Below are 21,431 nucleotides of genomic sequence, written 5' to 3'. Positions count from 1 at the left end.
CTCTGAAAAGACATCAAGTCTGTCTGCTGCAAAAGTGGCCAGATCAAGGCCTTCACGGTAAGAAAGGGACAGGAATTGCTTACTACCACGCCCCAACGGAACAGACAAAAACCAGTGACTGCTCCAGATTTCAGAAGCGCTTCATCGGAGCAATGCGCTGGCACCTACAGATCTGTAACGGTGGGCTGACGGAATACTGTACCGTTCCAAGGAGACGGGGAACACTGACCTTCAAGGAACCATGCAGCACCCACTTACAAGACACAAGCAAGCCCAGTTTACAGGGGTGGGAAAAACCTGATGTTCAAGCAGACAGCGCTTTCTGATTTACACAGCCCGCGCGGGGACGATGCATCCCTGCCCCCCAACACCCTCCTGCCTCACCAACCTGTTCTGTTGGAGGCGACCGACTCCGTCTGTGACACAAGGCGTTGGGGCAACGGAGCCTCGAGGCCCGGTATGAGACTCTCGACAGCTACATCAGGTTTTCCTTTCCAAATGTGCAAAATACCAGAGCAGAGAAGAAGCCAGAGGTTAGTTTGCAAGACACAGCATAAGTAGGAACCAAGGCGGCAGTTGTCTGAATCCTTTAGTGGCCCTTAAATAGGTCGGCTATGCGGGTTGCAACGACCAGCTGCAGTTGGATGGACGTTACAGGGAAGACTGTAACGCATTAGTGTTTGTTGGGTTTGAGTTCTTCCTGTGTTTCTATTTATTTTAATTTGTGCAAGCCCAATTTGAAATATCCAGTGGGTGGAAGAGGAGGTTAATAATGCCTGTCCTGCAGCCTGGGGCTGGCCAAGTAACTACAAGCTTTTGCAAAGATCCCCTTCCAACAAAAGGAAAACACTGACCTTTAAGGAGTCCCCTTGCATTAGAAGTAACAGATCATTAAAATACCTACTGGGGAGCCCTTAGCACATTCCCAGTTACCTCGTAAAAAGCCAAGACCTGTGATTTTTTTTTTTTTTTTTCTTCCCCCCCCCCCTCCATTTTGAGTGCCCAGCAGAGCAAAGAGGCGATAAAGTTTTGGAACAAAATGTCTTATTGAAAACACCAGTCCTCATTATCGTCTAACATTGACGTCCATTAGGTGGATACAAAAGGAGATGTTTACGAAGGCTGTCTAGAAAGATTTGTTTTTATAGAAACCGTAAAGGGGAGGGGGAGAGACATGGAAGAACTGTCACAGTCATACCAGCCAGGTACAATGCTTGTCTGGGCCTCTTCTTCAAGGGCCAACCAAGAAGTTAAAGAACAAGGATGCACTCCTTGCTAGGATCAGAAATGGTCAACCTAAGAGAGATTAATGAATATTTTTGTTTGCATAGCAGAGCGGGTCTGGGATTTGCAGGATCGTTATCTAAGAGCATTCAGACAACTGCCACAAATTGCAAAAAGGGAGAAAAAGTCTTGCTATTAAGGTGACTCATTTCCTACATTTTCTGTTCAAAGCTACAAGGTTGCAACCAGCCAGCCAGGGGACCCTGGCTGGGACCCAAAACCACAAAAGCAGCTGATTGCAACTAACAGTAGCCTGCAATTATTAGTCCTTCGTACATTTGGCAAGGAGATTCAAATGTGACTCTGCAGCGCTCCAAGATCTTTGTACAACCTGGAGCCTGTTGCATCTGGGCTCATCGCAGCCTAGCAGGCTTATCCTCAGCGTACACCCCAGGTCAAAGGCGTCCTCACCCTGCTGTGGGCCGATGGAGAGGCAGGCTCAGTGCCTGGGTCGTGGTTACACACAAAGCCTTTAGCAGAAATGGAGGGATTTTTTTGCATCTTCTCCTTCAGTCAACAATTACCTTTCTTCCACCAAGACCACACGAGGCACAACCATGCCATGTTATTGTGCCAAATCCATAAGCCCAGATTTTAAATGCAAATACCAAGTCTTTGCTGTTCAGATGCCAGCCTCACGGGGAAAAGGCAGATCTGTCTCAGCATAATCCATAACTCCCTATTCCACTGCGTTTCACCAACATCAGCAGCTGTTTGAGAGCCCAGTGGGGGTAAACACCAGAGTTAACATGCGGGACAAGACATGCCACGTAAGACAAGAAGGGAGGAGGTGCCCTGAGTTTATTTTTACCATTCACAGCATCTGACGTGCTACCGAAGGGGTCAGCGAGAGGCAGGATATCAGGGAGCAGAAGCGCAGTCTCAGGAGATTTGAGTCCCTCAATCAGTTTTTCTGGGTTAAGTGGGAAAAGGAGGAAGGCAGGCAACGGAGAAAAAAAGCAAAGAAAAAAAACAAACCAAGAAAAGACAACATTAATCAGGTGCTCAATTCAGTCCAGCGTGTCAGCCTCAGAAGAGCATCTGCACAATTCTGTGTGCAAATAACTATTGCTTAGAGATATTAGAGGGCAGCTATTCACCAGCTGGCCACGGTCATCTGAGGCAACTCAGGACATCCTCACCCGCTGTGCGCTGCTCTCCCTAAGGAGCCACTGTTAACATCGCACGCAGTTCTTCCACTCCCACCCAAAGCACAAAAGCTTAGCATGGCCAAGTTGAAAACCTGCAGCTTTTCACCTTCCTACACCAGGGAGGTCTTTGTTAGTCTTTGTATAATGAGAAGAGATGGAAGAGATGATCAGAAGCCCCAGATGCTAGAGCTGGGTACCCAACACCTATTAATTCGCTCAAGAATGGAACACTTAGAGCTCTTAAGAGCTTAAGCAAAACCAGAAATCATTGAGCCACTACAGCACCAGCCATCGGAACTTGCCCTTGGGTTAAACAGCTGCCTGGTTACCAATTAACTGGTTCGACTATCAAGTTTCAAACCTGGTGTCATTCTCAGCAGTACAACTCCTGCGGCTCCCATCACCCTGCACACAAATTTAGACAGCTTGGGCAAAAAATTCGTGTCAATTGTTAATCTGGTGGATGAGTGGTTTTGCAATCATAATAACCAGGTTTTCAATAATGAGCTGAATTTAGCTTTCACCGGGGTTTCTTCACAGAACAGGAAGATAAAGAACATTTTCAGGACTTGCTAGAAGTAATCACCTTCAGTAGGACAGCACCGATAAAATTTCCTCCATGCGGACAAATCTGGCCATTTCAATTTGTTGAAATGACTGCACTTGTAATCTAACGTTAGAAGGAAGCTGTGGCCCTGCCACAGTTACACCTTCACAAAATTTTTACACCTATATTTTACGTTTGAGTTCAAAGGCTGGTGTTATTATTTATTATCCAAAGAAAACGTGCTCATAACTGCACAAAAGCACAGGCTGTACAAAGGACTTACCACGCTGAGAACGCCAAAGAATAGCTTAAGTTGCACTGTTACATAGATGGTAATAATATCAATCTTTTTTATTGCCCTATATAAATAATAAAATAGCCTAGCAGCTTTGGAACTATTTATTCAAAGCAGCGCAAATTTACTCCCCTTGAAAAACTTCACAAGCCAACACACTAAAGCCACCAGGAGGGGAAGGAAAGCAAAAAAGCAACCCGAGAGGCAGCTGTTATGCCATTAAAGGTGGTCAATTGAAAGGAAAAACCTGATGGGAACAGCAGCCTTGAATGTACTTGAAACCTTCCCACCTCTATGAGGAACACTCAATTTCAAAGGTCAGATCTGCCAAAAAAAAAACCAAAACAAAACAAAAAAAAATGCACCCCAACTGCAGAGGCATCATCCTTGGATGAAGGGGGGATTTTTCCTTGGGTGAACGGAGAGGCTGGGAGCAGGGGCGCGGTAACAAAAGAGGTGTTGATGCTATCAAAAGAGGGCTAGAAAGGATGGAAGTGACTATAGTGTGTTGGGAAAACATAACACAATACAGGAGAGAGACTGGGGACAAGACGACAGCAAACATGCTCAAATCCTTTTCCCAGAAGCGGTAAGATAACAGGTAACTGCCCAGAGCGCAGCTGACTTAAACAGCGTTTTAAATCAGTTAATCCAGATAGCAAAGCACAGGACACAACCGTGGGAGAAACCATGGATTGTCTCAGAGCCGGGCAGTTTCAGATTGGGTTTGGCTCCTACTCAGAGATGACGTTTGTAAGCTACAAAGTGACATGTACGTACATTGTGAACGTATACCCATTTTAGAGATTCAGGCCTCAGATCATCCTTCATAGAATCACAGAATCGTTCCGGTTGGAAAAGCCCTTTAAGATCACCCAGCCCAACCGTTCCCCTACCCCTGCCATCCCACCACTAAACCCTGTCCCTAAGCACCTCGTCTGCCCAGCTTTTAAATACCCCCAGGGGTGGGGACTCCACCACTTCCCTGGATCCGATTTCAAAGCGGACTCTTATGGAAGGCCTGCCTGCCAATGCCCAGCTCTTCTCAAGGCACTAACATCAACCTCTTCCTTCCAACGCATATATACATATAAATCATTACTTCTATGAACCCACTTCCAAGTGTCTTGCTCCTTGAAGTCTCCCTCCTTCAGCCTTACCTTTCCACTTTCCTCCTTTTTCATTACTGCAGGTTTTCCATTTAACACAGTGGAACTGCCTCTTGGTCAGGTACTAGGAAGTTGCCCATTGAGCTTAGCCACACTTTTTAAACACAGAAATTATGAGAATAATCATAGTGTTCTTCTCCCTACATGTTAAGTTTTCCCTCCTGCCCCCTGGGCTCAACAGGTTTTACCCAAAGCTTTAGACCCTCAGAGGCTTTTTGTCTTATGTCTTATCTGTTACTTGTCTCACAAGATCTCCTTTCTTGTTTCCTTCATTGTTGGCGCTGATCTGCACGCGCTGTTACAGGTAGCCACTGCCTCTCTTAGGGCATGATTAAAAGGAACTTCATCCCTTTGGAGTGAGGCTGAGAAGTTCAATAAAAACAAGAAGGCGTCAGGATGAATGGGAAAGAAGGTACCAGAAGTAACAAAAAAACCCCAGATGCCTCAGTCTATTTTGAGGCCTAGCAGTTGGTTTCCCTGGTTTCTGTTTTGTGTTGCATCTTGCACTAACCTGTAGGAATAAGAGATAAAGGAACAGCAGTCGCTTTAAGTGGTGGCAAATTCACATTCAATTAGGAGCGAAGGAAAAGTTAGCGATGGCCCAGCAAAATCCACGGTTCTGCATTAGTTAGCAGGAACACCTTCTCTACAAGAGTTAGGTTTGGTCTCTCTAGCATGACATGCTTATTAAAAAACCCACAGGCGTGCTGAAGGAAGTTTTCCTGAATCCACGCCAGAGATTCAAGTCCAAGAACACTACGTGCCTTTGCAGTGGCAAATCAACCCAGCTCTTAAGCCTCTGCTTCACCACAGCTCCAGTGACCAAAGCAGCGACTCAAGGAGCGCATCTTCTGCACAGCAGCCTGTTCCCCTGCGCATGAGCATCAGGCAGCTGCAGTTTAACTATCTGCAGACCTAGAAAGAAAAACCAAGTCTCTCTCCTGATACAGAACTGCACTTTGGGTCCTGCTACCAAGGGAATTCTCTAGCAGAAGTTTCATTTTAATTTCCGAGAGAAAAGCTGCTTCACCTGCAAGTGAAGTCATGGCTGAGATGGTGAGAAGCCAGTAATGCTAAGTAATGTGAGCAAGAAATACAGCAGTGCAAGAAGAGGAAAACTGGGATAATCAGTCTCATTTTTCCTATCTGTACAAACACAACAGTTCCAAGTCACACATATATGAAGGGATCACCAATTGCAGAGCAGACTCCACCAATAAAGCAAACGGCACGCAGCACGTATCTGCCATTTGCAGGAAGAGATGAAGGCTACAGCCTCAGGTACGGGTGTCTCTAGAACACCCTCTCCCATCTGCCACCCCCTTAGCAAAGATCTTCTGCTGGAGGAAAAAAAAAAAATAAATGAGAGAGATGTTTTGCCACTACAGTGCCCGTTTCTTGTGACTCTCCAGGCATGTGGGCACGCAAACACAAGCTGCGTTTTAGAAGCGGTCGTGATGGCAAAGGAGATCAGTTATGCAGCAAACAGCAACGGAACAAGAAATAAGCAAACAAATAGAAGCTTCAATGCTGCAGCTTCAGGGCCCGTTGCAACTAATTTTGTGCATGTATAGAGCTCAGACTGGAGCGTGACAGGGGAAAACGCATTCTGTATCAATCACCATGCAGTTAAATTCAGGATTTTATAGTAACAGAGGTCCTTCTGCCTCAAATCTAACAGACATATCCAGATTATTCATATGGGGACATATGAACAAGCCCAAGGATAAAAAAAAGTTAAGAAAAATGTAACCCAATAAAAAGATATTTTAGGTCATACAGCTCTCAAGGGCTTTCAGGAAGGACTTTTATCAAACTCTAGCTGGGAAACGTGTGTTTTAATTGCTAACTGTGCTCCCACATGAGGTTGCCTCTTGGAGGCACCCTCTTCCCCAGACAGCCTACTGAAAATCTGCCAGATGCTTTCCAGGTGACAGAGGAAGTAAGCTTGATGCGGGTTCAGGATTGATCTGACCGTTGGTATTTTATTTTCTGTTACTTTGCCCATTTTTTGTCCTGACAGGATGGCAGCAAGTTTGCTATGGCTTTGCATCAGCTAGTAAGGATGCTGCTTGAGTAAGCAAGATTCATTAACAAGGCTTAAGGTGTCTAAGTTTAAAAGCATGCAGGGGGGATTAAGAAGTGCCCTATCAACCCTTCCCAGAGCCAAGGCCCAGCCACATACTGCAGCCTTTAGACAAATGTTGCCCTTTCTTCCTAAGTTCCCAGTTCCCCGCAGTAAGAAATTACTGATTGTTTCCTGTTATAGTCAGAGTAAGCAGAACGCGTTGCAGAACAAGCAAAGCAAGAGCCTACAGCTAACAGCTCCCAGAGGCATTCCCAAATGGCAGATGTTGGTAGCTTTGGAGACTGGAAAACCAAATCACTTCCTCCAGGAATGAAGCAAGAGCCCATGCTCTGATTTGCACCAACGCAAGAAGGAAGCGATGCCATTTAGCACCAAGAGAATTAACTACGGATTTGTATTATGGGACAAGAAAACAAGATCAGTCATGTGTAGGTTGAGGAGCACAGCTTTGGACAATCCAGTGAGAAAATTTTGACCTTCTTCTTCAGATCCCTTCTTTTCCAACGCATGCAGAAATCTGATTTTTGAGATTTACAATTAGTCAATTTGCCCAGACTTTGCGTCTGCAATACCACCGCTGCCAAAGACTACAAGTTGGCATGCTGCATTTATACTTGGCGATATACCGTTAAGCGACAAAGTATAAGCAGAAAGCATTTTAAGAAGGACTAGAATTATGAAAAAAATCTAAATCAAGAGACAAGGGAGGCAAATGGGGGTTTAGTTAGAGCAGGCTATTAGAAAGAATAAAAAGAACCCTGAGAAACTTGCAAGTTAAAAAGGGAACAGAGGGCAAAAATCTGTCACACGTGGATAACGCAGTGAACAATCAAGATGCAACATCTCAAAGCCAAAGAAGTCCACCAGCCAGGCACCGCACACAGTAAGACCGTTACTCACTCATGTACTGCGGAGGAATAGCAAAAAGAAAGACAACTCAATAGAGCACACAGCAGAGTTCTTTTCTTCGGATGTCAACTGAGAAAGAAAGACAAGGTTGTAAAAATCCTGCCAAGTCGGCTGTGCTGCGAGTGGGAGGGCAAATTACCAAGGCAGGTATGGATTAGTCACTCAGGAAGATTTCTGCCTATTGATTAATCAAGTATTAAAGATTAAAGGAAGCCCTGCACAGTATTCAGCAACAGAGGACTTTGACTAATCAAGGGAAGGCACTGGACTTTAATTTTCCTAATGGAGTTTCTGTCAAATGGGATTGTTTCTCATATAGCACAAATAGAAAGAGAAGAAAAAGAATAAATACAGCAATTGGCATGCTTTAAATACACACGCACGTGACTTTGTCAACACCAGAGAGACTAGCAGGACAACATTTAACAGTGGCTCCTTAAGAGATCAAAGTCAAACAATCTTAGTTTAACTTTCAAGATCTCAAATACTTGTCAAATAATACCCCTTCAGATCAAACTCAAACGCCAGGCAGAAACAACGCTAGACACTATTTACACCCATTTAGCTGGGATTCCAGTGGGCCATGGGCTCTGTTGCTCCAAACCATGAAACCACCGTATTGTACTCGCAGTTAATAATACGGCAATTAATTCATCAAGTCGCTAGATGAGTAATTCCCCTTTTGCATTTTCCCAACTCAAGATGTAAACTCAGATCGTTACTACACATCAATGTTTGTGCCTGCCTGCGATTACTTCATCTCAGCGTGTCATCTTGTTACAAACACAAGTTCTTATTAGAAATACAGTTTTTCTTTTACAGTTGTTACACCCTGACATAGGCGGGCATAGAGTTATCTTCTCAGAATTTACGGGCCTGGGGTAGAGCTATGCTGATGAAATCACATTTCATCAAGTATTTTGTGCCAAAAAATAAAGGAGCCCTCCTACATTAGTAATAGTGGCCCTGTTAAAGCAGCCAAACTTGTGTGTTTTGACAGGGATGCCAATGATTTGAGTCCTAGCTCATGTTTCCAGGTGCTCAAAACCGCCAGCTTCAGCAATCTGATCTCAACGCTTCATGATTCTTTCCCACTTCCAGTTCTTCAAACGTTGCGATAGCCCGAAACTCACCTCCAGCTTGCAACGCTGCTGCAGCCCCCTGCAGAGAAAGCTTGGAAACCCAGTTCCTGAAGGCCATGCATTAGAATACAATGAGAAAAATCCATTTTTGCTTAAAACTCCTGGTTTTGAAGCCAATTATGTTTTGAACAGGAATGGTTATCAGGGCCATGCATTTTTGATAGCCAGCTCTAGAAACAGGCCAAGGTGTGGATGCATTTTGTTTTGAAATTGCACTGCAAGTTACCTCCTTCCTTAGCCCTTACCAGCGTCCTCTTGAGCAAATGTAAAAACACACAAGTCCGTGGGTATTTGAAGGAAATAAAAAAAGAAAAAAAAAATCATCCTTAAAGTGCTATTTAAAAGCCTCAGAGAACTCCAACATGATAATGACTCTTTAATAAGCAAGACTGTTTGCCTTTTCATCAGAAATGAGAATCCAGTGTGTGCCCAGATGGCACAGACATGCTTTCTTGGCCTGCGTTTCCTTCCCCAGCTATGTCTGCGTGTTTACTTAGCTGCACTGGGCATGCAATGTCTCTTATCTCACTTTCTGTTACGGCCAAGACAATGTCGCAGAGGCCACTTGGTGTTGCTGTTCTTCAAACAAATAACTACTCTAAAGACCTATTTGTCTCTCAGCTGTAGCTAAGATGCTGAATTACTGCAGGGAGTAAATGGTTGTGTAAATTCGCAAAGAATGATCCACTCTGGTTTGCAAGGGGGGGGGGGGAAAAAAAAAAAAAAAGAAAAGATTGACTCATTGTGCAAAGACAGCATTGCACTCCATCCTGCTGCAGAGAGGCCACCACCACCACCACCATCCTGCACGCTCGCAGGCTCAGCCTGCATGTGAATCAGCACCGTGCCATCCGCAGCATGGGGGAGTTTGTCCTCCATCCAGTAACAGTGCGGAGCAGAGCTTCTCTTTCTCAGCTCTTGCACCTCAGTTGCTGCTGCTCAACAACTTCTTGCTTGCTCTGCTGCCAAGGACCCACACCCACCACCTCATCTCTCTCCTCTTCTGCAGAGCGGAGAGGATAAGCCAAGACTGCTGATAGCACAGGGTTCCTGGCAGAAGAATATTTATCTGGAACTAGAGCAAGGAGGAGGCACCCCCCTGCCACCCTAAACCAACCCACCCTCAAACAATTGGAAAGGAATATTTCTGGCAGTATTTCAGAGGGCATTTCCCTGGGTCCACTCTTCACTTACTCAAAAACTTGTTTAACTGAGAAGATGTTTCTAGAGTCAAGAGGATAGATCTAAAACCTTTCCTGACCCTAAGATGACTCTTCCTGACTGAAGAGCACGGGTAACGACATCAAGACAGCACTTAAGCAGTTCAACTTCAGCCGTTAACAAGGGTCATGGGCTAAAGCAGAAATATTCACATGCTCTGGGTCAAACCTCTCATTAAGTACTTGTGCAAAGCAGGTTTTCCGAATCAAGTCTGAAGGCCATCCATGCCAATGGAAATGGAGTCAAAAGAAACTAAACCTACTGTACATAACAGGCATAAAAACCCTAGACTTGGACTATTCGCAGAGCGAAGCCTCAGCGACAACGGGAAAGATCTGTCTGGAAGCTTCATTACTCATTTCAAGTCTCCAGAATACCCTGTGCAAAATTTAGCCTCCCATGCTCGTGCGAGCTAAATTCATACTGATAGACATAGCCACACGTAGCAGAAAAATTACCATTCTGATCAAATACTCCATTATGATTAATCAGCAGTGAAGCCTGCAATAAGCTTATTAAGAAGAACTTGGCTCGCTTTCCTACACATGCACAAGGAAAAATGTTTTCAGCATAAATATTTAATTCTCCCTTATTTTAACAGATGTTTTGCCATATTTTTACATCCCTCTTGCCAGCTCCTCTTACTAGTTACAATTCCATTAAGAATTGCAGCCATTACGCATTGGAGAAGGAGGAATATACTGGAAACCGTTCTACTTCCAGTTGATTATTATATTTCTGCCTTCCGTAGGGTGCTACGTTACCTCCTCTCTAGAAGCACCTACCGAGAAGCTTGTTACCCGCAACAAGTGAAACCCAGCCTCCTCTAGGATATCACGCACCTCCAGCACCGTGACCCAAGCAAACAGGAGAGCCTGCCAGAACCTGCTTCCAAGGTTTGTCTTTGCTGTACAAGTTTAACTGACTGCACAGAACCAAAAGCGTGATCTCGCTAAGCCTACGAGCGAGCGGTCGTCCTTAAAGCCACATCTGTTGGCTGTAGCTCCACGGCAGCGCGCTCCTCCATTTGAACACATTCAAGCTGTCTGGGGATGCACCCTGTGGCTCTTTATCACGTGTTAAGCACAATTTACTTGTTTCTCGAGAATCTGCGATAGAAAGGCTCGTCCGTCCTTCTGACCATATAGAGGAAAGGTGGGAAAGCCCAAGGAGGTCTCTGGCCAACACTCAAGTGATGCCACCTGCACGCTCAAGTGTCAAAGGGAGCAAGTTTGTGGCTTAAGCAAAAAAAGAAGCTGAGCTTTCAGCCAGACCCTCAGCTGTCACAGGTTTAGAGCACAGAGAGCCGACAAAACCAGCTCTGTATGACAAATGGGGAAAATACCAAATAAAAGCCTCACTTATGCCTGTACTGAAAGCCTTCCTGAACAACACCGCTCTTGTAACCAAGGGGTAAAGGCTCATGCTTTTACTTCTGAAAGGGCTATGCATGCTCCCAGTCTATAAAAAGATGAGACGTAAAACGTTTTCAAAGCAATGAGGTTCACTATCAAGGTTTCCTCAGAAATAAAAATATTCCAAACAGAAAGCAAATATTTAGCAAGCATTTAAAGAAATTCAGCTGCTTCTGCACAAAACTAAGGCAGCTCGGAGATGTGCAACTGGCGATACTGATATACGAAGAGACTAAAGTCAGTCCCAGCTCTACTGACCCAAGGGGCACACCTAAAAGAATGCCTTTCACACGTAAGTCAGCACATCCCTCACATCCAAGCCCTCTCTGCTTGCTGTGGGGAACATTTCTGCACAGGTAAGGCAGGCACAGAAGAACAAAGACGACTCTGTTCTGCATGATAGATGCATACATTGAAAACCTGAGTCCAAATCCAGGATTTTTATCTTTTCTGTTGAATTTACAAGCACAGACAACCCCTTTCAGTTTTCAAAGCAAAGGATAAGTCTGTAGCTCTGGTGCTTGAAAACGTTCCTGAGCTCCTGACCTCACATTTTATGTTAAGAAAAAAAAAGAAAAAAAATCAGAGATGTCTTTGCAGGAACCTGCAGGAAGCCAAAGCAGCCAGATCTCCTGCATGCCCTTGCCCCCCACTTTGCCCCCACGGAAGAAGATCCACTGAACTCAAAAGGACCAGACACATGCAGGCAGACAGATTAGAGAAAGAAGGTTTAGCACCTGCCTGCAAGGATGCACAACCCATCAGGGACAGATCTGCGGGACGAGCAACCCGGCACCACAAAAACTGCAGACAACTCCTGCTCGGATTATTTACACCCAAGGGCAGGGTGGAAAGGCAATTTATCTGCAGTGGCTTTTGTACTATAAAGAATTTCAGACCTGCCACAGCTAAGGCTGCAACTTCTGGTTCGTATGGTTGTGCTATACTGAAATGCAATAGGCAATAATGAAAGCAACCGCTTGGTGTACAACTGCATGCGTTAAGCACGCTGGCAGAGAATTTAGTAGTCTGGGCTGACAAGACTTCAAGTCAGGAAAACCAACATTTCCAATAGCATTGGGGGGGGGGATGGGAAGAAAACCTGCAGTCATCTGCCTTCTGTAGGTTCTCTTCAAGTTATAGCTGGGCAGGTCAGCTCCTGGCAAGCACTCGCATAGTGGAAAAAGCCCCTAAGTTCTGCTTCTATTCTTGAACTGCAGCATTTATGAGTAAAATCACTTTTGAACCAAAACACATTTTTTGGGCTCTTTGAGCATCAACCAGAACGAAGACAGTTCTACGCAGTTATGGAAAAACAAAAGGTATTTCTTTTTTCCTGAATTGCTTAACTTTCCATGGAGAGATGCCATCTTTACAGGCACATTGTTTTGGAGCTTGGGTCCTCTACTGTCAACCACCAGTGGTCCACAGCTTGAGCTGAGGACAAGGGTGAAAGCTGTAACAAGCACTTGTCCTCTGGGGCTAGCTGACGAGGGACCCGTCACACACATTCACCAGAGGGCTTAGAGAAACTCCGAGATAAAAACATTCCCATATTCCAAATCCCACTGATTTGCAAATAAGCTCCTAAGCACTTATATAATCTTGTGCTAAAAAGTGTTGGCTGCTGCAGTCAGAAATGTGCACGCAGGAAACACTTTAAAGTAGTACTGCAGAGTAAATAGAAATTGCTACCAACTGCACTAGAAAATTTAGCCAAATCAGAAAAGGTTAAACGTGAGCTTGTGCTTCACACAGAGCACGCATTTGCAGTAGACCTTGGAAGGCAAAGACACACAGACTCTTAGGGGGAAAGAAAGATTAACAATAATAAAAACTACAATTTCAAAGTTGGAGAGCAATTTGAAAATGGCTCAGGTCAGAACAGGTAATTACCCAGCAATTATTTTTGGCTTTGAAAACTGAACCTTTATAGACACCAACATTGTTGGCATTAGACACAGCGTGATAACCCTACGGTCTGCCACGAGAACTAAGGGCTGTCGTGCTCAGCACCGCTCGCACCACCACACAGATATTCAGTGGCAGAAAGTGCCACACATCATTGCTACCACTGAGTTCAGAGCTCGTCAGCGCCCAGCACCATTGACTAAGGCCCAGGATTTCAGGTGTGCCTAGAAATAAAACTGGAAGATTAAGAGTACAAAATAAATGACACATATCCCACCCCCCCCCCCCCCCCATAAACTCAGTTCCAGTTACCTGGCGTGTCAGATAATGGGAGAGGAATGAAAGGATCAGGCACAGTCAGAAGAGGAGGGCTAGTGTCCAAACTCAGAATGTCTTTCGTTTTTTCAGCTGGTAACCAGGAAAAGGCAGAGTGAAACAGAGAAGAGAGAAAAGCAGAAAGCATTGAGCAAAATCTCAGCACAGGCACAGCTCAGTATTACAGAGTCCAAGCTATGGCCTGACGAGAACAACGGACACATGCACGCTCAGAACAAGTTACTAGTGAAAAGGAGGAAAAAAACCCAATCCAAACCCAACTATTACTACATAGCTCTCTAATACAACCTAATCCACAGATCTCAAAACATTCCTTGAAAGGGAAGTACTATTATCTTGCTTACAGCGGCACAAAAGGTGAAATGCCTTAACAAAGGACACGCAGCAGGCCAGCCCCCACGTTGGGCCTCTTTGTCTGAAATAAGATACAGCATCTTGCATCAGACAGGCTCAGACAGGCTCATATCTACTAGGAAAGAAAAAGAAAAAGGCTCAAGTGCCCAGCCCAGTGTCAGCACCGAAAGAATCTCCAAGACACCTTCCTATGCCAAACCCATAGGACAGGAGAGTCAAGGGGCACATTTTAAAGACAGCTGCTAGAAGACTGGAACGTGCTACAGCACCCAGAAAGCCCAGAACATGCAGATGCTTCTCGGGCTTTGCAGAAGGCACATTACAAGTGAATCTGGAGCTGCTGTTACTCAAGATGACTCCACAAAGGCTGATGGAACATCACAAACTGCTCACAGGCCGCTGAGCAGCTGGGCAAACTCGGAAAGCAACCTCCTAGAGCACTCACATCATGGACTTCAACTCCTTAATTCTCAGGCAAGAGCCAACCACACCAAGCTCAGTTATAAGCTCCTCTAAAGCTCTTTTTATAAATAGAAATAAGCAGAAGTGGATTTGTCACTTCTCGCCTCACACAGTGTTCTTCAATCTCTTCCCTGGACTCCGCTCACCAAGGGTTGGTGCGCTTCAGTGCGGAAGCGTCAAGCAGCTGCATTTGTCACCAGTAACGACGGCTGCATAAGACGGGGCAGAGGACTACTTGCATTTAGGGCTCCTGGAAGCAGTTTTCCAATACCCTGCTTGGCAGGTCTCTGCTGCATTCAGTGAGAACTGATGCTGAAGAACTAGGGACAAGCAGCGACACTCACTGAGTTTTTTCAGCACAGAAGGGGCTGCTCGTGGCAAAACCTTGGCACCCAAGTACAAAAAGAGACCTCAGACAAGGTCACGCATGCAGGGGCCTCTGTAGAAAAGCTCCTTAGGACCAGCCAAGGACTCCTGGCTTCTGGACCCGGACAGCACAGCCAGTACAAAACTTTTAACCATGCTCTCCTCTAAGGATTTTCCCTGCTGTTCCCTGCCTCTGCTATACTCCTCATTCTGCAGCAGAGACGTTAACAACCCTGGTCTTCTCCTCCATACAACAACATAACAACAGCAGGCAAGGAATATCCTCCAGCATCTCTGCCAAGTATCTCCGAGTCCAATTCCTTTATTGCACGCTGCATATTTTACGTTTAAGTATGAGCTGCATGGAACTTCAACATGTTAAGACAGCTTCTTGTGAACTTAACAGGTTCACTTAGTTTCTTCCCTCATCAAAAGCCTCACCTCTGCCTATAGATGGTGCCTCCTGTCTCTACTAGCCAACCGTGACAAGTACACGTGCCGTTCCTGCCTTCCCCTCTTTACTGAGGTGCCAACCCTGTCCTACAGTTCTCAGTGCCAAGGCCCAGCTCAGTTTGGATCAGTTTTACCTTCCTTTTGAAGGCGCTCTGACAAAGTTGCCACTTTTTCTGCAGTCCAGTCCAGGGCATTGCCCTGTAGGACGTATTCACAAACTCACCTGATCCAGCAGTGAAGGAAGAGCCACCAAATGCATCTGCCTGGGCTGCAGATGAAGCCGGCTGGAAACCCGGAATCAAGTTCTCTGTGGAACTGCCCATCTTTTCTGGAGCCTTCCCTGAAATGCCAGACACAGATTTAGGGGAAAAACTTCCATCCTGAAGGTTCCTTACTTACCTAGATTCTTAAGACACTATTTCAGTATGTGATTTAAGTCCCTTCCTGAAAATCACAACTTGCAGAGGAAGCAGAGTTTAAACTGTAGCTTCTACAACCAACTGATCAAGGCCACTTTAAGAGCAGTTAGTACCTCTCCCTTTGAGGATCATGCTCATTTAATCGCAGGTGCTCAGCAAAGAGGACAGGGACAGAGAAGGGATACGCAAGGATTTAGCGCCTAGAGGCACAGAGGATCATGATAATACAGGAGGACCCCAGCAGCACCTGACCAAAAGCATCATCATTCCATGCCACCTTCCATTTTGAGAGCAGGCTGGTATTAAACCATCTCCATCAACCTACCGTCACCTAGCTTTGCAAAGTCCTTGTTCAGCAGCTCCTCGGCTGTGAGTTTGGAGAAGTTATCATCATCAAACGGATTCCACGTGGAGACATCGGGCGGGTTATAGACATTCTGCTGTGAGGTCCTTGGGGAACCCGAGGGTGTGGTGGAAGCAGATCTGGATGTGATCACCCCAACCAAACAACAGTCATTAATAACCCATCTGAAATCCTCTGGCCAGCACTACGAGCTGGTCCAAGCTACTGCATTAGAATTACTCCCTGCTTAAAACACTCAGCACAAGCTGTTGTACTTGCATGCCCAGAAATCTGGGACCAGTTAGCCTTATCTACTCGTCATCTAACCAGAGCATCCTGATGCCAGCGATTAAAACAAGCATCACGAGAATCCCATGTGAAACAGTTTTCTGCAATGCCCACATGGAGGCTTCCTGCCTGCAGCCACTATAAAAGTGAGCTGGCAAATACTCCTGGGGAAGCGCTGATGCTAAGCGGCAAGCGTGAAGCATGCACCAGGGCTACTGGTGGAACAGCAGAAACGACACTTGCTTTGGTAATCCAGAGGCAGGCCCTGTTTGCTTCGCTTCTGGGGAGCACGGAAGCACTCAGGAGGACTTCTGCACTTGAGGAGGTTTTTCAGTAGCTTTCTGCCAAGCCCTAAACTGTGGCTGTGGGAAAGCAAAGACTCATTTCGACCACAGAGTTTGCTACCTACCTTCATCCCAGAGCTTTGCCTAGGTAACCTCTGAAAAGCCTCATCTACCCCCTCCCTCTGTACCCTTTGACACCAAGTGAGCAGCCACTTACTTGGACTTGTTGAGGCTGGCTTCAGCAGCCGCCGCCTGCAGGAGCTGGGTAGACTTGCTGGCTGGAACCCCAAAAACCGCGCTGTGGGTCACATCGCTCAGAATCCTCCTGTGTCCTGCACGCTGGGTCTTGGGGGAGGATGGAGGGGTGAGAGAGCCCAGCTTCTGCCCTGGCACTGCTGGGGGGGGGGTGGTTTGAGGTTTTTGCTGTTGCCTCATTTGTGCCTGCATCTAGGAGAGAGAGTAAAATTGTATGTCCTTGTTCACAAACAACAGCCATGACGAACAGAGAGCTATATGCTGGAGGATCTGACCTTCAAGTCATGGACTGGGGGGAGTCTGGAGGGGAAAAAACAGAGCAGGGAATTTGATGATCTGTAGCACTTCAGGATTAGTACAAATGCACAAGCAGAGACTTTCTCCCCTTTCCCTCTTGCTATTAAAGGCTAGCTGGTCTCAGAAACTTGCTCCTGGGTGAAGAGGCTGAGACCCAGGGCAGAGGTAAAACCAGAAATCAGATCATAGTGCGCAGGATTCTTGTCAATATGGACACACGGAGTGGGGCAAGGTGGAGAGCAGCACTCCTTCCAGCAGATAATGTGTGACTGGGGTCAAATCCCTAAAGGAGTACAGGTCATCTGCAGAAGTCTCATGCAAGAAGCTTTCTTAGCTTTCCCTTCCGGGGGTGGGGGGGAAAGCAAGGACCACAGATGCAACATTTCTCATTACAATCTGGAGGAGAAAAACAGGCGTGTTTGGTTTAAGTGTAAGCCAAGATAGCCCAGCTACAAACCCCTTGGAAACTTCCAAGTGGTTTCCTCAAACTGATCTTATTTTTCCATTACCTCAGTCTTGTGTTAAACTCACAAACCCATAAATACTTGAAATACTGGTCTGTAGTGTTAAACAACAGCATCACTTCCAATTATGTCATTTTTTTTTTCCAAAATCTGTCTGTCAGTGAGGTATCATAGTTGGAGTTAAAGCAGGAAAGCCAGGATGCAAAGAGCAGAAAGCTGTGCACGTCACCTCCACTGCCTGGGCACTAGGCTCCCTGTTCCCCACCCTGTATCATCCCAGGCCCTTTTCAACCAAGGAAGACAGATCAAAGACTTGGAAAGACCTAAAGGGGCAGTGAGAAAAGAGTCACATTCCCAGCGTGGTGCTTAACGACAGCAGGGCAAGGCAAACAAGTGGTTAGATGTCTTGCTTTTCATCTGGCATTTTCAGGCAGACTAATTCACTGCGGCTGAGAAGCAAGCTGACCTGACTGCTGCTGATGCACCCACCTTACATCTCGCTATATAGGTCACTGCAGAATGGTACATTTGGTGCTGAGAAATAAAAGGGCAGTGCCAAAACCTCCACAGAAATGAACACAGAGCTTATTAAGCTGAAGGTCTCACAACGTGAAAAGGTTTTGACAGGTCCTGGCTTGGTATCTTCTGCTCAGAGATCCTGCTCTGCAGAGACCGTGTCTCTCGATCATTTTTTAAATGAGTCGACCACTGCTTTCCCCCTCCTGACTGCCGCAGGAGTGGAAAAGAATCCAGATGTGTCATTTCTGATCAGCCTTCTGGGGGGGATAAGGCTAATTTTCAATGTAGCTGATTTAATAAAATTAAGACTGTTTTTGTGCTAGTGAATCACAGCAAAGCTCTTTAGAGATGCACTTCAATGCTACTTTTGAGGCATTTCTCCTGAACAGGGAGAAAAGGGTAATAATGGGCCTCCTCCAAAACCTGTCTGCATATACTGGAATTCTCCCACCAATTTCAATAAACTGACTTGCCCCAGGTCATTCAGCAAAACAGTAACAAGACCAGGAACACAACAGCTCCAAGCTTGTCACCTACCCTAACCACCAGCTTAGTACTGAAAATTAATATAAAAGCAAAAGGGGGTGGATACATCAGAGCCTTGAGACACAGCAGAGATTAACAAAAAACCCCAATGCTTCCCCAGCACTGCTCAGGTCACTGGCTTATGGAGTTTATTAGTCAAATTAGTTCCTGACGTCACTTCAAAAGGAAGCACGCTCAAGAGATGAATTAAATCCTGAACGGCTGCTAACTCATGAACAGGAACGCACAAATTGGCCCTTAGTTTGGACTCAAATATCGTGTACCTGAAGTGGTTTGATATCTGATCCTGTTTGCTTTGCACACGTGCAACCTGGCACAGCAGAACAGCGGGCTGCTTCCTCTTGCCTGGTGCCTGCGCGCGCTTTCTTTTCCAACACACAGCTAGAGTTAGGGACATCCCTTTGAGCTCCCAAAACCAAGTGAGAGCGGATGGGATTGCACAGGAATGGATGGGATTGCACAGGAACGAAAACAAAAGGCACAGCTTCCTCCCATATGTACTGCAGAGACGCTTTGGCAACGGGGATCCTGCCCTCTGGCACAGCTCCCCTGCCTTTAACACTACGGGCAGCTGCCTATTTCCCTGGTGCCGACAGACGTATTTTCCATTAAGTAAAGAACATTTATTTTGGAGGCACGTTCAGATGATTAGTAAAGTGGATGATTTATTGCTTTATTTTTAGATACGGTGCTTTGAAAAGTCTCCTTTCCATAGTATTTGTTAAGGAAAAAAAAAGTTACCCCAACGCCAGAAACAACCGGGAAGGCTGCTTGCACCTTCCTCTGCATCAGAGCCCCGAATGCAAGATGGAAGTTTTCCAAACAAGCAGCAACATAAAGTTGTTCTGTTGCCTGGTGCCCATCCTGATGTGTTAAGTACAAGTTTTAAAAGCATTTATCACATGTCTTCTAAGGCAATGTGACAGGGAAGGGATAGAGAGAAGCTGCATTAAGCATCGACTTATACCTTCTCATCTGCTTTCTGCTCATCACCTACTCATCTTCTTGCTATGGACCCAGAGCACAACTCCAGACTGCAGCATCCCGTTGGAAAGTGGAGCCCAAACCATTGCACACTGTCTCTGAGGCAGCAAGGTTAGTGCTGACATCTGCAACTCAATAATAACGCACCAGGGGCCAGCAGACCCTAGAGCACCGATTACCTGGGCTCTGGGGGTCTGAAAAGCCAGCTGCCTCGCTGGGGCGTTCCTGGCATATAGGACCTGGCAGGAGGGCTCTTGCTGCTACTCCAAATCCTGCTGCCCTGCTCCTTCCCACAAGGCTCTTACCACTTGCTCCTGCGCCGGCGCCGGCTGGGCCGCGCTTTGCTGGGCCTGGGGCTGCGGCGGCACCGGGGCTTGTTGCTTTTGCTGAACTGCTGCTACTGCTGTCTTCTGCTGCATCGCTGCCTGCTGGGCCATCATCTGCTGCTGCTGTTGCTGCTGCTGGTAATAGTTCTGCATCAGCTGCTGCTGTGCTGGCGCTCCTTGCTGCATCACTGGGAACTGGGAAACAAGCAGTTGTTGAGCCACTTGTTGTGCGGCCGGGAACTGGGGTACCACCACCAGAACCAGGCCACCCACGGGAACGGTTACAGCCACTGCAAGTGGCAAAGCAGTAACATGCTGCGACGGCTTGGAGACCACCTGCAGAGGAGCCGTGGAGAACAAACTTCTGGTCTAGCGTTAGATCCTTTCTGTGTTACACCTGCCCATACGGGGCTCCCACAGCACAGACTGTGGTCCCAAATTCTTCTCTCCATTTTTACCAATTATAAACCTTTCCCCAGCATAGGAAGATTCACTGGCCCTTTGCTTCCACTTTTAAATATGCTTCAGCAGAGATCTGTGCTGCTATAAACACCTCAGCTAAGCACACAAGTCTGTCATCTAGACGCATCCCGTCTAACACATCATGTGTTCGCAGGCCTCCTTACTGCTGCAGTCTACCACAAAAACAGACCTGCACCTTACCGTTAAAAAGGCATACCAGGCTTCTTGTACCACCGAGAGAGCACGAGAGAAATTGCACCCCTCGAGCTCATCAGTTGAGCATTGACCTCGAGACCCTGAAACTCTTGGAGCTGTAAAATCTTAAGCAGCACTTGGTTATTTTACGCTTGTACATGATAAAACTGTCTCAAGGCCTTCCACGCTGACAGTTAAAAATGCCAGCCTTGCGCAGCAAAAAAATCTTGCTAAATAACTGAAGACACATTGGAAAATACCCAAAACCTGCATCTATCTCCCCCTCAAAACCAGAAGACTTGCCACAAATGCAAAGATACGGCCTCGTGGGCCTCTAGCAGAGGAAGCATGCAACAAACACAGCCGTGCACACCGACCTGCTGAGCTTGCATCATCTGCTGCTGCTGGTAATAGGCGGCCTGTTGCTGCTGCTGCTGCTGTTGCAGAAGCTGCTGCTTCAAGAAAAGCTGCTGTTGATGCTGAGGTGTGGCTTGTGGCTGAGTAGAAGGGACCTGGGGCTGCGCCTGCGAGGCCTGCTGCGGAGCGGGCACCTGCTTGGCTTGTGGCTGTGCCGGAGTCTGTTGAGGTGCTGCTTTTTGCTGGGGGACGCTTGCAGGGAGTGAAGGCTGACTGCTGCCCAGGGCAGCAGGTCCTGCAACTGGTAGTTTATATATATATATATATATATATATACACACATGCAGATACATTAGATCAACGTGCACCACAGCCCTGCGGAACACAGTGCCTCGCAGGAAGACACGGAACAGAGGGTATCATTTCACCTTGTGGCTGAATGGCTGCTTGGGCCGTGGGTCTCTTCCTAGGCGTCAGGGCTGGCTGAATGGGTAAAATTCCAGGGTTGGGTTGTGTCTGTCCTGCTTTAGGTCTCTGGCGGGGTGCTATGGAAGGTTCCGTCGTAGGGATGGGGTCGGGCCGCCTAGA

General features: G+C 46.5%; 1 protein-coding gene across 1 annotated transcript in view; it reads right to left on the bottom strand.

Moving 5' to 3' along the window:
* AAK1 (AP2 associated kinase 1) overlaps positions 1-21,431 on the bottom strand; it is a gene marked incomplete at its 5' end in the record, with an annotated part of 83,083 nt that overhangs the window by 15,565 nt on the left and 46,087 nt on the right. Inside the window, 6 exons of the mRNA XM_035898906.1 lie at positions 13,446-13,541; positions 15,328-15,444; positions 15,849-16,006; positions 16,656-16,885; positions 19,809-20,024; positions 20,864-21,144. Of these exons, the coding sequence (XP_035754799.1) occupies positions 13,446-13,541; positions 15,328-15,444; positions 15,849-16,006; positions 16,656-16,885; positions 19,809-20,024; positions 20,864-21,144 (1,098 nt within the window). The remainder of the gene's footprint in view (positions 1-13,445; positions 13,542-15,327; positions 15,445-15,848; positions 16,007-16,655; positions 16,886-19,808; positions 20,025-20,863; positions 21,145-21,431) is intronic.

The sequence above is a fragment of the Egretta garzetta genome, unplaced genomic scaffold (assembly GCF_000687185.1).
Source record: "Egretta garzetta isolate BGI_Z169 unplaced genomic scaffold, ASM68718v1 scaffold238, whole genome shotgun sequence".
NCBI lineage: Eukaryota > Metazoa > Chordata > Aves > Pelecaniformes > Ardeidae > Egretta > Egretta garzetta.
Note: the sequence above shows the minus strand (reverse complement) of the source record. Positions and strands in the feature narration are given on the sequence as shown.